General features: G+C 49.1%; 1 protein-coding gene across 11 annotated transcripts in view; it reads left to right on the forward strand.

Annotated features, from left to right (window-relative positions):
- The first annotated feature begins 1012 nt into the window (after positions 1–1012).
- The window catches only part of ppox (protoporphyrinogen oxidase), a 53874-nt gene continuing 39096 nt past the window's right edge, over positions 1013–15790 (forward strand). For 2 of the 11 annotated variants that reach the window (XM_059949880.1, XM_059949879.1), the window contains exons 1-4: positions 7484–10505; positions 11550–11640; positions 13950–14084; positions 14657–14772. In XM_059949880.1, the coding sequence (XP_059805863.1) occupies positions 11554–11640; positions 13950–14084; positions 14657–14772 (338 nt within the window). In that variant the 5' untranslated portion in view covers positions 7484–10505; positions 11550–11553. The other 9 variants (XM_059949878.1, XM_059949876.1, XM_059949877.1 and 6 more) reach the window with 9 other exon arrangements.

Genomic DNA, 15790 nt, shown 5'->3' on the forward strand with positions numbered 1-15790 from the left:
AGAGACTAAAACCGGAGGACACAGCCTCAGAATAAAGGAGTGGCTTTTTAGAACAGAGGAGAGGAGGAATTTCTTTAGCCAGAGAGTGGTGAATCTGTGAAGTTAGTTGCCACAGGTAGTTGTGGAGGCAATGTATGTTTAAGGCTGAGTTTAATGGATTGTTGATTGGTTAGGGTATGAAGGGATATGGGAGGGAAGACTGAAGATAGTGGCTGAGAAGAAAAGTGGATCAGCCATGATGAAATGGTGGAACAGATTCGATGGGCCTAATGGCCTAATTCTGTATCTGCATTTTATGGTCTTATTATGGCACTTGGTTCAGTTTCTGCATTCCTTTGGCTCTGGATTCTCAGTAGAGTCACCTATGCCGAACAGGGCAAAAGGTAGAGGCCAGACTGAGTGCTCCACCAGTCCTTCAGGTTCAGTAGTTCAGCTCAGGGTTAACAACCCTGACAGGTCAGAAAAAATAGTTAAGCGAATGGCAATGAAATGGAGACCCTGCATTGCTGCTGAAGCATAATAGGCAGTAAATGGCCCTGGGTTTGGCCATTCTAAGCTGGCAGAGGCTCAATCGACCTGCCAGTTTGACTTGGAGCTGGGCATTGGCTAGAAACTTCAAGAGACCCTACCCAGGGGTGTCAAACTCATTTTAGGTCACGGGCCGGATTGAGCAAAATGCAGCTTCATGCGGGCCGGATTGAGCAAAATGCAGCTTCATGCGGGCCGGATCAGTCGGACGCTGCAAATGCAGCTTTCGTTGCCTCCTTTTTTTCAGCCTGCTCTCATGTGTCTCAGTCTCTGCTATAACTACAAAGTGTTTCACTTTACAAATTCCGTTTCTTATGAAGAAGACTGCCGAATAAACACTAAAAACCCTGAAAACCTGGTACCTGAATAAACTCAGCATTAGCCATATCATACGCCATAGGCGCTTCGATTACTGGGGCCAGCTTTAATAGTAAATAGATATTATCTCGCGGGCCAAGTATAATTCCACCGCAGGCTGGATTTAGCCAGCGGGCCTTGAGTTTGACATATATGCACCCTTCACTGTAGACGAGGCGTCGGTGAGGCTGCGGAATGTCACCTTTGCGATGAAAGCAGCGACAGGAGTATTGTCAACACTGAAATGTAAGTGAACTGCGCGAGGCGCGGTAGCAATGGCACAGCTCAGTGCTGCTGCCTCCGAGCCCCAGAGACTCGGGTTTAATCCTGACCTCAGGGGCTGTCTGTTTTGAGTTTGCACCTTCTCCTTGAGAGCCTGCAGGTTTTTCCTGGGTGCTCAGGTTTCCTCCCACATCTCAAAGCTGTGCAGGCCACTGGAATAATTGTCCCAGTCTGTAGATGGGTATCAGAATAACTTGAAGGAATAGGTTGGAGGGAGATTAGTGGGGGATGGGATAACTCGGGGCGAGAGTGAGTCGTCACTGATCCAAGGCTACCTGTATTCAGGCCAGACAGCATTAGGGTCTGCTGCGTTCCACCAGCATTTTGTGTGTGTTTGAATTTCGGCAGATTTCCTCGTGTTTACCTGTATTCAGTGTGTATGAGAGGAGAAGGAAAACGGAACTACAAATCCCAGTAGTCTCCTGGGTACGATTGCGCAGGGTGGTGGGAGGGGCCACCCTGCGCGTCCGCTTTTCTTAAACGAGAAAATCTACAGATGTTGGAAATCCGTGCAACGCGCACAAAATGCTGGAGCAACTCAGCTGGCCGTGCAGCCTCTATGGAAATCTGTACAATCGACGTTTTGGGCCGAGATGCTGCCTGACCTGCTGAGTTCCTGCGGCATTTTGCGTGTGGTGTTAACTCTTTTCTGACCCTCGGTTCCCCCTCCCCCACCGTTTTGCGAGGATCCGGCGCAGGCGCCTAAAGATCAACCGGCGGGAAGGCGGAGCAGCAGGGAACGAACGCCAGTCGCGCGTGCGTATGGCTGGGTCCTCCATCGCGGTCGGAGGACCAGTCTGTTGGCACCTGCGCCGGTCCTCCACGTGTGGACATGCGCAGTTGGCGTGGAGGTGGGGCGCTTGGAGGTAAGGAAGTTCGGGTGGTCGTTGAAGTAGTTTTGTCCCGTCTGCCATCCCCTACCTGTAGTCAGCACTACGGGAGTCCACTGGCATGGCGGAAGGATGAGAGTGTTTCCTGGAGTTGGGTACTGTATGTACAGGACAGAGAGCCGCGGTCTTCTCCTCGGGGTACGTGTTTGACACAAATGCAGGAGGGCGCAGGTTTTAGGTCAGAAGGGTCAATATCTAAGTTTTTCTTCACCACATACCACTTAGTGATATCCAGAACTCGCTACTGGAATCAGATTTATTGTCACTGACTTACACGGAGTGTCTTTTTGTTTGGCGGCGGCGGCAAAAGTGAAAGTCAAAAATTCAAGGAAAATTTTATTATCTCTGTACATACAACCCTGAGATTCATCTTCCTGCGGGCATACACAGCAGATCTATATAAATCCCAGTGTCAGACACCAGCTCAGTGTAACCCCCTCCAGTCCAACCCTCTGTCTCTGGCAATGAACTTGCTTTCTGTAATCTTGCTAACCTACACAGGGTCCTCAATGAGGGAGTTTCCGGTCTGCTCCCAGACCCCGCTGTTCCTCAGCTCACCTTCCTCAGAAAGAAGGGATCTCCCTGTTCCTGCTCCCAACACCTACCAGATCCCAATTCCCAGCGGTAAACTGTATTTCTCCAGTCAGACAGCATTGTGTCCAGAAGGATAGAGAAGGGTGACCTAGTGGATGTGGTGTATCTGAACCTTGAGTCAACCTTTGATAAGGTGCCACACAAGTGATGAACAAACTGTGGGTGTAGACTGGGAATTGGGTAGCAGATAGGAGACAGCAGGAGTACAGATGTCTGTGCTGGGAGGTATTACCGGTGGATACAGCAGGGATTGAGACTCTGCTTGTTCACTACATTGAAGATTGGATGAGGTGATCATGTCGAACGTGGAGTCTGTGGAGCTGAAGGCAATCGGGGTGTGTGGAGGATGAAGAGAGGCTTCAAGGTGTAATCAGGGTACGTGAGTGGGCAGGGACAGATGTAAACTTATCCACTGCAGAGTAAGAAAGTGGAAAACTAAGGTGTTCACTAGGGAAGACACAAACAATCTCCCAGATGTAATAGTGGCCAAAGGATCTAGGGTAAAGGATGAACTGAAAGAAATTTATATTAGGCAAGAAACGGTGTTGGATAGACTGTTGAGTCTGAAGGCTGATAAGTCCCCGGGACCCGATGGTCTGCATCCCAGGGTACTTAAAGAGGTGGCTCTAGAAATCGTGGACGCATTGGTAATCATTTTCCAATGTTCTATAGATTCAGGAACAGTTCCTGCTGATTGGAGGGTGGCTAATATTGTTCCACTTTTCAAGAAAGGAGGGAGAGAGAAAACTGAATTATAGACCGGTTAGCCTGACGTCAGTGGTGCGAGAGATGCTGGAGTCAATTATAAAAGAGGAAATTACGACACATTTGGATAGCAGTAGAAGGATCAGTCCAAGTCAGCATGGATTTATGAAGGGAAAATCATGCTTGACTAATCTTCTGGAGTTTTTTGAGGATGTAGCTATGAAAATGGACAAGGGAGAGCCAGTGGATGCAGTGTACCTGGACTTCTAGAAAGTCCCACATAGGAGATTAGTGGGCAAAATTAGGGCACATGGTATTGGGGGCAGAGTACTGACGTGGATTAGAAATTGGCTGGCTGACAGGAAACAAAGAGTAGCGATTAACGGGTCCCTTTCAGAATGGCAGGCTGTGACCAGTGGGGTACCGCAAGGTTCAGTGCTGGGACTGCAGCTGTTTACAATATACATTAATGATTTAGATGAAGGGATTAAAAGTAACATTAGCAAATTTGCTGATGACACAAAGCTGGGTGGCAGTGTGAAATGTCAGGAAGATGTTATGAGAATGCAGGGTGACTTGGACAGGTTGGGTGAGTGGGCAAATGTATGACAAATAAAAAACTTTTTCACCCAGAGAGTGGCAGATACGTGGAATGCTCTGCCCCAGAAGGAAGTGGAGGCCAAGTCTCTGGATGCATTCAAGAGAGAGTTAGATAGAGCTCTTATAGATAGCGGGGTCAAGGGATATGGGGAGAGGGCAGGAACGGGGTACTGATTGTGTATGATCAGCCATGATCACAGTGAATGGCAGTTCTGGCTAGAAGGGCCGAATGGCCTACTCCTGCACCTACTGTCTATTGTGTTTTAGATAGTGAGGGATGGGATGATGTTGGTAATGGGGGGGGGGGGGGAGGCGCTGGGACACCAGTCGCTGGACATTACCCTACAGGAGCAGCAACTTAGGAGGAAAATGGTCCAATGACCTTCATTGTGAGAGGATTCTGATCCAAAGCAGAGTTACATTGTTCAATTCTCCCAGGCCCTGGGGAGACCACACCTGAAATATTGTGGACAGCTCTGGGCCCCCACCTAAGGGAGAATCTGCATCCTGGGATGAGAGTGTGGGGTTTGACCAATGAGAGATGAAGTGGACTGGGACTGTCCTCTCTGGAGTTTAGAAGAACAAGAGCTGATTGCTGAGATGTCCAGACTCCTTACAGGGCTTGGCAGGGTGGGTATGGGGAGGGTGTTTCCCATGGCTGGGTTGTCTAGAATCAGGGGTCATCGTCTCAGAATAATGATTTGGCCATTCAGGGTAGATGGGCAGAAGTCCTTGGAATTATCTCTCCATGAGAGAGTTCAGAACAGAGATCACTGTGTTGGATATTGATGTGAGCTGGGAGAGTGCAGGAAGAGGGGCTGAGGATGTCAGATCAATTGCGAGAATGTGGTGAGTGAGCATGTGGCCAATCAATTGCGCGGGGAACCAGTTGGGCCTACGTGCAGGAGATGTTCTCTTGGGCATGGGCGTTCGAGTGTATAGGGGGCCAATTCACATCTCCAAGAAGTTCTATCACTGACACAATTCAGAAAAAAAAAGATTGAATCGTACTACTCTGTTGTTCTGCTCCACCCAACAGTGAACGGGGCAGTAGGAACAAGGAGAAAGTGTTGCACACCTTTTTTGAGGTGAGAGCTCATATTGAGCTGTCCAGCAGACTAAAGCATTGTAGCTGGAACTTTAAATGCCACAGGTTGGATTTGAATCCAATCCACAGTGCCCCATCTTTCCGGACAGACTGCAGCAGGGGTTTAAATGCCACAGGTTGGATTTGAATCCAATCCACAGTGTCCCATCTTTCCTGACAGACTGCAGCAGGGGTTTAAATGCCACAGGTTGGATTTGAATCCAATCCACAGTGCCCCATCTTTCCGGACAGACTGCAGCAGGGGTTTAAATGCCACAGGTTGGATTTGAATCCAATCCACAGTGCCCCATCTTTCCTGACAGACTGCAGCAGGGGTTTACTTAAATGTTTCCAAACATTGAAGTACAATTAGGAGGGCAGGCAGGAAGCCAGTCGAGCATCTGCTTTGCCCTGGGTGGCAATGAACTTCAGGAGAGGCAATTGGAGAGTGTTCCACCACACTCCTCACCTGTAGTTGGGGAAAGGCCTTGGTGTGTCGGGGTGGGTCACACTGTTTTGGATGAGGACAATTTTTCTGCCTGTGGGTGAGGACTGTGCCAGAGGCTCAAGGTTTGGATGTCACCAGAGCACTGCCTTGGGAGACGTGATTCTTCATCTATGAAGTGACCTCCCTACCATCACTCCCCCCCCCTCCCCAATTAATCCCTGACCTGCCTATTTAATTGCTAATAAGATGCTCCCTACCTTTTCTAAAATCCTAAAATTTATAATCTTTGCACCAGGACACCCTCACCTCCCATCCCTAGATAGAATATCTACCTCTCTTAAAAGTTGGGAGATAGCTATTCTATTCCCCCTAAAAACTGTTATTCACTAAAATATCAACTATGTCTGCCAGCATTGGAGAGGGTCCAGAGGAGGTTCACAAGAATGATTCCAGAATGAAAAGGTTAACATTTGAGGATCATTTGATATCTCTGGCCTATCCTCACTGGAGCTGAATTGAATTGAACTGACTTTGTTTCTTACATCCTTCATATACATGCGGAGTAAAAATCTTTACATTACGTCTCCATCTAAATGCGCAATGTGCAATCTATAGTAATTTATAATAAATAGTATGTACAACAGGATAGTCAATATAACATAGAATTACAATTGTATCGGCAAGAATTATTCATTCTGATGGCCTGGTGGAAGAAGCTGTCCTGGAGCCTGTTGGTCCTGGTGTTTATGCTGCAGTACCATTTCCTGGATGGTAGCAGCTGGAACAGTTTGTGGTTGGGGTGACTAGGGACCCCAATGATCCTTTGGGCCCTTTTTACACACCTGTCACTGTAAATGTCCTGAATAGTGGGAAGTTCACATTACAAATGCGCTGGGCTGTCTGCACCACTCTCTGCAGAGTCTTGCGATTGAGGGAAGTACAGTTCTCATACCAGGCAGTGATGTTCTCAGTTGCGTCCCTATAGAAAGTTAGCATTTGGGGGCCCATAACAAACTTCGTCAACTGGCTGATGTGCTTTTTTCACCACACAGTGTTCAGACTACGTGAGATTTTTGGTGATGTGGATAAATATCAGAGAATCTCATTGAAACGTATTGAATATTGAAAGGCCTCGATTAAGTGGATGAGAAGATTTTTATTTTAGTGCAGAGTTTAGCACCAAAGGGCCCAGTCTCAGAATAGAAGGGTGTCCCTTTTAGAACGGAGATGAGGAGGAATTTCTTTAGCTGGAAAGTGATGACTCTGAAATTTATTGCCATAAATGACTGCGAAGGTTAATAAGTTCTTGATTAAAAACGTCATCAAAATTTACGGGAAGAAGGCAGGAGAATGGGGTTACGAGGGAAAATAAATCAGCTGTGATCAGATGGCAGAGCAGACACGACAGGCTGAATTCTGCTCCTATGTTTTATGGACTACTAGGGAACTAAAACTTCTCTCATTAACTTCATCATCGCTGGAATGTGAGCTGACCTCAATGGCCGGCATACAGGGCTATGAGAGTGGGTAACACGACAGGAGGAACGTGCAGCTCCATGAACAGGAAAGGAAGCAGGACAAGGGCAGGGTGGAGTGCGCATACACAAAAGCATCCCTCCCCCACTCCGGAACAGGAATTGGTTTATAATTGTCACATGCTGAGATGCAGTGAATGGCTTTCTCTTGCCTCATGTTCATACTGATCAAATTAAAGATTTGAAGTACATATATTTTGATAGTAAATGTATAGAATACAACTCTGGGATACTTTCTCCCCAGACAACTATGAAAGAATGGAACTCCATGGAACCCGTTCAAACGAAATGTCAAAACACCCAAAGCATGAAAAAGAACAGATTGCGCAAATGGAAAAAAAGCAGACAACAGATATTGAATTGAATTGACTTTATATCTTACATCCTTCATGTACATGAGGAGTAAAAATCTTTGTTTCGTCTCCATCTAAATATGCAATGTACAATCATAATTTATAATAGAACAGTCAATGTAATATAAAGTACACTCAAATCAGCGTGAGTTCATTAGTCTGATGGCCTGATGGAAGAGGCTGTCCCAGAGTCTGTTGGTCCTGGCTTTTATGCTGTGGTACTGCTTCCCGGATGGTAGCAATTGGAATAGATTGTGGTTGGGATGGCTTAGGTCCCCAATGATCCTGCAGGCCCTTTTTACACATCTCCTTGTAAATGTCCTGAATAATGGGAAGTTCACATCTATAGATGCGCTGGGCTGTCCGCACCACTCTCTGCAGGGTCCTGTAATTGAGGGAGGTACAGTTCCCATACCTGGCAGTGATGCAGCCAGTCAAGATGATCTCAATTGTGCCCCTGTAGAAAGTTCGTAGCATTTAGGGGCCTATACCAAACTCCCTCAACCATCTGAGGTGAAAGAGGTGCTGTTGTGCCTTTTTCACCACACAGCTGGTGTTTACAGACCATGTGAGGTCCTCGGTGATGTGGATGCTGAAGAACTTGAAGCTGTTTACCCTCTCAATCCTAGATCCATTGATGTCTAAAGGGGTTAGCCTGTCTCCATTCCTCCTGTAATCTACAATCAGTCCTTTGTTTTTGCGACATTGAGGGAGAGGTTGTTTTCTTGACACCACTGTGTCAGAGTGATGACTTATTCCCTGTAGACCACCTCATTATTGTTTGAGATAATGCCAAACAATGTAGTGTCCTCATCAAATTTAATTATCAGATTGGAGCTGTGGGTGGTGACACAGTCATAGGTATCCAGAGAGTAAAGGTGGGGACTCCGTACACAGCCCTGAGGGCTCCTGTATTGAGAGTCAAAGGGTTGGAGGTGAGGGTGCCCACTCTTACAACCTGCTGGCGATCTGACAGGAAGTCCAGGATCCAGCTGTACAAGGCAGGGTCAGGCCAAGGTCTCTGAGCCTCTTGTTGAGCCTGGATGGAATTATGGTGTGAATGCTGAAAGCATTCAAGAACAGCATTCTCACATAAGCGTCCTTCGAATATCGAAGATCAAACCCAGAGTCCAGTTGCATTCAGTTCAGCGTCATGCCACTGGCCCACTGCAGGCCACAGGTCATTCTTCACCCCAGTTCACATCAATTCACTCAAAAACAGTGAAAGGAAGAGTAACCAGGATCCAGAAATACATGTAACATGAACTTCAAAAGACTCCAAAATGAGCCCACAGCCTCGCTGATGAATCTGTGCAATGTTATGTTGCAATCATTGCACAGTGCACTGAGGTAGTACAAGATAAAACAGTAAGCAAATGCAGAATGAAGTGTAACAGTTACATAGAGAGTGCAGTGCGGGTCAGCAAGGTGCAAGATCATAACGAGGTACAATGAGAAGTCAAGAGTCCATCTTGTACTAGGGAACCATGCAACAGCTGGGTAGAATCTGTCCCTTAGACTAATGGTACATGTTTTCAGGCTGTCCTGCCTGATGGGAGAGGGGAGAAGAATGTCCGGAGGGGGTAGAGTCTTTAATTATGAGGGTGCCTTTACTGGGGCAGCAGTAAGGTGTGGCCAGATTCTATGGAGTGGAGGCTGGTTTCTGTGATGTGCTGGGCTGTGTCCACAGCTTTCTGCGGTTTCGTGTGGTCATGGATAGAGTGTTTGCAGTATCGCGTGGTGTTGCATCTGGGTTGGTTGTTTTCCATGGTGCACTGATAAAAGTTGATCGGGGGTCAATGGTCACAAGCCAAATTCTTTTAGCCTCCTGAGGGAGTAGAGTGATTAGTGAGTGTTCTAAATACTATCTGTGTAGTTGCCCCCCTCGCTGGCACTGGAGGTGATAGTGTTTCTGTATATCTCCAGTAGTGTTACCCACAGTCCCATTGCAGGCTGGGTGGGTAGGTTTAATTCGGGGGGGGGGGGTGGTATCAGGAAAGAGCATGCCCTTGTAGGCTGCCCTGTCATGTGGGTGTGTCACCCCAACTAGTGTCTCAGCACAGGGAGGCCAGAGCTAACCCCGCTCATCCTGCGCTGCCTGGGAGGCTGCACTGAGTGTTGAGGGGAGATAAGGAGGGCTGACCAGCTCTGAGGCTGAGATCTCCTCATGGCCTGTGCAGCTTCATCTGGCGAACAGCCCTGGGCTCCAGGGGGCGCTACGGTCGCTGTTGGACTGAGGCTGGTGCAACTGGAGGGTTCTTCAAGTTCTCTGTGGGCTTTCATCGATCAGAGACTCAACAGCAGCCTGAGCAAAGAGGATTCACACCGCTGGGAGAGGGAGAGGGTCCGGCCGGCCAGCTGGGCAGGGAGGTGGCGAATACAGTTTAAGGTAGAGACAGGTGAGGTGTGGGAGGTAAAACAGGATCAGGAATGCTCAATAATTGAAGGGACGGGGGTTGGGGGGGGGATCCCTAAAGGAGCAAGACTGCTTGATCTGGATTTAGAAGGACAGACTGTTCACTTTCCTACAGCCGAGATCAAGTTAGATTAGTGAGGGGGCACTGGAACCGTGTCCAACACCAGTTAGACCACCGACTGACACAGGGGACAGTTGTGGAGAGAAGGAGTCACACTGGAGAGGGTGAGGGTGGTGGTTTATGAGGTTCTTGCCAGATCCCGTGGGAGAGGCTGGGCTTGTCTCCCCAGGAACAGAGGAGGCGGAGGGTGCAAAGTGGTGAGGGGCTAGGGCAGAGTAAATAGGAAGGAGCAATTTCTGTGAGACCAAGAGCGGAGGTTTACAGGAACCTCCAGGAGGAGGGAAGATGTTTCCCCAGTGGGTGGGAGTCTATGACAGTTACATAGTAGGGTGTGGTGAAGAGCACAGCAGGCTGACTGGTGGATCGATATTATTCCATTAACAATGAGACGAACAGAAATTCTTTCACACAGACCTGGTATGTGACAGCAGGCTGTTCAGCCCCTCGTGTGGTGTACAGGCAGTGACAGCTCCCATCCAGACACTGCTGAAACATTTGAGATAAAGGAAATTGCTGCGTCATCCTGATAAACAGACACAGTATCTGGAGCACCAACTCAGCCACAAGCTCTGGGACTGTAGCAAGGAAGGCAAGTTCACTCCGGTCTGTGTGTGTGTCTGTGTATCCGTCACTGTGCCTGTCATGTGTATGTGCGTCTCTCTCTCTCTCTCTCTCTCTCACACACACACACACACACACACACACACACACACACACACACACACACACCTCACTCTGCCTCTGTATATCTCACTCTCTGTCTCTTTCGCACTCTCCTCTCTGGCTCCCTGCCCCGTCTCTCTCTGCACGTCTCCATCACTCCCTGCCCCTGTTGCTCTCTCTCTGCCCTATCGCACTCTCAGTCCACTCCCTGCCCGTTTTCGCTCTCTCTCTCTCTCACTGCCCAGCTCTCTAGCTCCCTGCCCGTCTCACTCTCTCACCATCTCCCCCCTCTCCCACCATCTCCCCCCTCACCCCGTCTCCCCCCCTCACCCCATCTCCCCTCTCTCTCACCCCGTCTCCCCCCTCTCTCACCCCATCTCTGCCTTCTTCACTGTCTCCCCCTCCATCTCTATCTGCCCATCTCTCTCTTATCCTGTCTATCTCTCTCAATCTCTCTGACACACTCACCCACACACCTCCATCTCTTGCTGTCCCTCTCTCCCTCCCCCAGCCTCCCTGTTCCCCCTCATCAGTCCCTCTTCCTCCCCCCACGATCTGCCCGACCCTCACCCTCCCCATTTCTCTCCCCTCTCCTTCCCTCCTCACTCTCCACCTCTCTCATCCCTCCCCCCTACACTCCGTTTCCTCACGCTCCCTGCTCCCTCACTCTCCCCCACCTTCACTCTCCCACTCACCCCTCTCTCTCCCTTCACCCCCTCCCCCTCACTCTCCCCCACCTTCACTCTCCCACTCACCCCTCTCTCTCCCTTCACCCCCCTCTCCCCGTCGATCCCCTCTCCCCCTCACTCTCCCCCACCTTCACTCTCCTACTCACCCCTCACTCTCCCACTCACCCCTCTCTCTCCCACTCACCCCCCTCCCCCCCACTCTCCCCCACCTTCACTCTCCCACTCACCCCCCTCTCACCCCACTCTCCCCTCCCCCCTCACTCTCCATGTTGTGATTACAGCCCGATGCCGCGGACGGTGGTTGTCGTTGGGGCTGGTATCAGTGGCCTCGCCGCTGCTCTTCACCTTACCAGAGCTGCTGCTGCTCCCAAGGTAACAGCGCTGCAGGACCACCCTTCTGTTAATGGCACTCTGTAGTTGCCCCTCCCACCATGGCGCTTCCCCTCTCCCACCGTAGCATCCCCACATTTCCCCTCCCACCATGGTGCTTCCCCTCTCCTGCCGTAGCGTCCCCACATTTCCCCTCCCACCATGGCGCTTCCCCTCTCCCGCCGTAGCACCCCCACATTTCCCCTCCCACCATGGCGCTTCCCCTCTCACGCCATAGCATCCCCACATTTCCCCTCCCACCATGGTGCTTCCCCTCTCCTGCCGTAGCGTCCCCACATTTCCCCTCCCACCATGGCGCTTCCCCTCTCCCGCTGTAGCACCCCCACATTTCCCCTCCCACCATGGCGCTTCCCCTCTCCCGCTGTAGCACCCCCACATTTCCCCTGCACAGTGGTGCTTCCACTGATCCCACGGCGCACTGCTCCCCTGGGAAGTATTGGCTAGATGGGCCAATCAAACACACAGGAGACACACGGACCCAGAGACAAAATGTGGAATTTATTTATTAATTCAGTGAAATAGAGCTGAGTCGGCCCTCCCGGCCGTTTGAGCCATGCTGCCCCAGCCACCCCCGGCAACCCTGTTTTAACCCTAACCTAGCCATGGGACATCTTAGAAGCATAAACAAACTACAGCACAATACAGGCCCTTCAGCCCATAAAGCTGTGCCCAACATATCCTTACCTGAGAAATTACCGAGGGTTACTATTTTTCTGAGCTATATGTACCTGTCCAGGAATATTTTTAAATGACCCTATCGTTTCCACCTCCACCACCATTGCCGGCAGCCCATTCCACGCACTCACCACTCTCTGCATTAAAAAAAACTTACCCCTGACATCTCTGTACCTACTTCGAAGCACCTTAAAACCATGCCTTCTCATGTTAACCATTTCAGCCCTGGGAAAAAGCCTCTGACTATCCACACGATCAAAGCCGAGCACTCTAAGTAACCATTCCTGCCCCTGAGCCATCGATCCCTGTTATGGCCACAACATCATAGCTCCAAGTACTGACCCACGCTCTAAGCTCATCTGCTTTGTTCATGATGCTTCTCACATTAAAATAGACACATCTCAAATCATTGGTCTGAGCGTATCCCTTCTCTATCACTTGCCTATGTTCCCCCTCGCACTATCTCCAAACTTTCTCTATATGTGAGCCACCACCCCTTCCTCTGTCTCTTCAGTTTGGTTTCCACCCCCCAGCAATTCTAGTTTAAACTCTCCCCAGTAGCCTTAGCAAACCTCCCTGCCAAGATATTGGTCCCCCTCAGATTCAAGTGCAACCCATCCTTTTTGTAGAGGTCATGCCTGCCCCAAAAGAGTTCCTAGTGATCCAGAAATCTGAATCCTTGCCCCCTGCTCCAATCTCTCAGCCACACATTTATCCTCCACCTCAGTGTATTCTTACACTCACTGTTGTGTGGCACAGGCAGTAATCCTGAGATTACTACCTTTGCGGTCCTGCTTCTCACCTTCCTTCCTAACTCCCTGTAGTCTGTTTTAAGGAACTCCTCCCTTTTCCTACCTATGTTGTTGGTACCGATATGTAGCACGACCTTTGACCTTCCCACTTAAAGATTTTGTGACAAATCCCCAGGAGTGGGTCATAGGCTGCAATCTGATCAATGGTTTTGGGCAGTTTATATATAGAATATCAGTTTGATATACGGTCTAACGGACCCCCAGGAGTGGGTCACAGGTTGGGATCCAGTGCTGGGATTCTAGGGTCAACATACCATATAAAAGATCCATGGAAGTGGGTCATCGGGTGGGATCTAATTTATGTTGACTATTTAAACTATCTGGTACATCTTTGGACTGTGGGAGGAAACTGGTGCACCCGCGTTCCACGGGGAGGACGTACAGAGATTCCTTATGAAGGACGCCAGAATTGAACTCAACACCAGCACCCCAAGCTATTAGGAGCATTGTGCTAACCCCTATGCTACCCTGGCACCCAACTCAAGCTGTCAAAGCCTAATCCAAAATTCACTTCCTCGTGAATCTTAATCCCCTCTCTCCCTCTCACCTCCACATTGGCACTCCCTCTCCACCATCTCCCCCTTCTCTGCTTAAACCCCTTCCTCCTACCTACACATCAACACCATTTCCACCACCTTTCCCCCATCCCTTTCTCTGATCCCTATCCTGGTCCCACCTCTCTCCCTCCCCACTTCCACATCGACACTCACTCTCCATCACCTCCCCCTCCCTTCTCTGCTCCCTATCCTGGTCCCACCTCCTCTCCCCTTTTCCCTACATTTCTTCCCCACCCAACTATGACAGGTCTTCCTGCTGGAGGCAAGCGATCGCACTGGCGGCTGGCTGCAGACAACACGGACGGAAGACGGGGCAATCTTTGAGCATGGACCCAGGGGAGTGCGACCCGCAGGAGCAATGGGAAAGAACACACTCCAGCTGGTGAGGGAGTGAGACTGGGGGTGTAGGGGTTACAGGCTAGAGTTCAATTCAGGGATTCCAGAGTAAACATTCAGTATAACAGATCCCCGGGAGTGGGTCACAGGCTGTGATCCAATCACGGGCTTCAGGAAGTTTATATATAGAATATCAAATTGATATACGGTCTAATGAATCCCCAGGAGTGGGTCACAGGCTGCGTTCTGATCAATGATTTTGGGCAGTTTATATAGAATATTAGATAGATATAGGGTCTAATGGATCCCCGGGAGTGGGTCACAGGCTGCGTTCTGATCAATGATTTTGGGCAGTTTATATAGAATATTAGATAGATATAGGGTCTAACGGATCCCCAGGAGTGGGTCATGGGCTCCGATCTGATCAAGGGCTTCGGGCAGTTTATATAGAATATCAGATAGATAAATGGTCTAACGGATCCCCAGGAGTGGATCACAGGTTGGAATCCAGTGCCGGGATTCCAGGGTCAATATACCACATAACAGATCCATGGAAATGGGTTATAGGATGGGATCTAATCCAAGACTCAACACTTTCCATTTCGTCTTGTTCTGTAGGTTTCTGAGCTTGCTCTGGACACCGATGTTATTCCTGTTACTTACAGTAATAATGCATCAAAGAACAGATACCTCTTCGTAGGTGGCCAGCTTTGCAAGTTACCTTCCAATATCAGGTTGGTGACCTCACAGCTGAGCAGTTATATTCTTCAGTGTGAATTCCACCCAATGTACCGTGTAATCTCCTGTCCCACCTGTTTGCACACGACATTCAGTGCGGTCTGACCCAGGGATGTAGAGACCAGAACTGTGCACAGTAGAAACATAGAAAACCTACAGCACAATACAGGCCTTTTGGCCCACAATGCTGGGTCGAACATGTACTTACTTTAGAAATTACCTAGGGTTACCCATAGCCCTCTATTTTTCTAAACTCCATGTACTTATCCAGGAGTCTCTTAAAAGACCCTATCGTATCCACCTCCACCACTGTTACCGGCAGCCCATTCAGAATCAAAATTAGGTTTATTATCACCAGCATGTGACATGAAATTTGTTAACTTAGCAGCAGCAGTTCAATGCAATTCATCCACACACTCACCACTCTGTGTAAAAAAAACTTAACCCTAACATCTCCTCTGTACCTACTCCCCAGCACCTTAAACCTGTGTCCTTTCGTGTAAGCCATTTCAGCCCTGGGAAAAAGCCTCTGATTATCCACACGATCAATGCCTCCCATCACCTTATATACCTCTATCAGGTCATCTCTCATCCTCCGCTGCTCCAGGAAGAAAAGGCAAGTTCACTCAACCTGTTCTCATAAGGCATGCTTCCCAATCCAGGAAACATCCTTGTAAATCTCCTCTGCACCCTTTCTATGGCTTCCACATCCTTCCTGTAGTGAGGCAACTGAGCATAATACTCTAAATGAGATCCAACCAGGGTCCTATATAGCTGTAACATTACCTCTTGGCTCCTAAACTCAGTCCCATGGCCAATGATGAAGGCCAATACGCCGTATGCCTTCTAAACCACAGAGTCAATCTGCACAGCAGCTTTGAGTGTCCTATGGACTCATACCACAAGCTCTCTCTGATCCTCCACACTGCCAAGAGTCTTGCCATTAATACTATATTCTGCCATCACATTTGACCAACCAATATGAACCACCTCACATTTATCTGGGTTGAACTC

Source organism: Hypanus sabinus, chromosome 25 (assembly GCF_030144855.1).
Source record: "Hypanus sabinus isolate sHypSab1 chromosome 25, sHypSab1.hap1, whole genome shotgun sequence".
NCBI classification, from domain to species: Eukaryota; Metazoa; Chordata; class Chondrichthyes; order Myliobatiformes; family Dasyatidae; genus Hypanus; species Hypanus sabinus.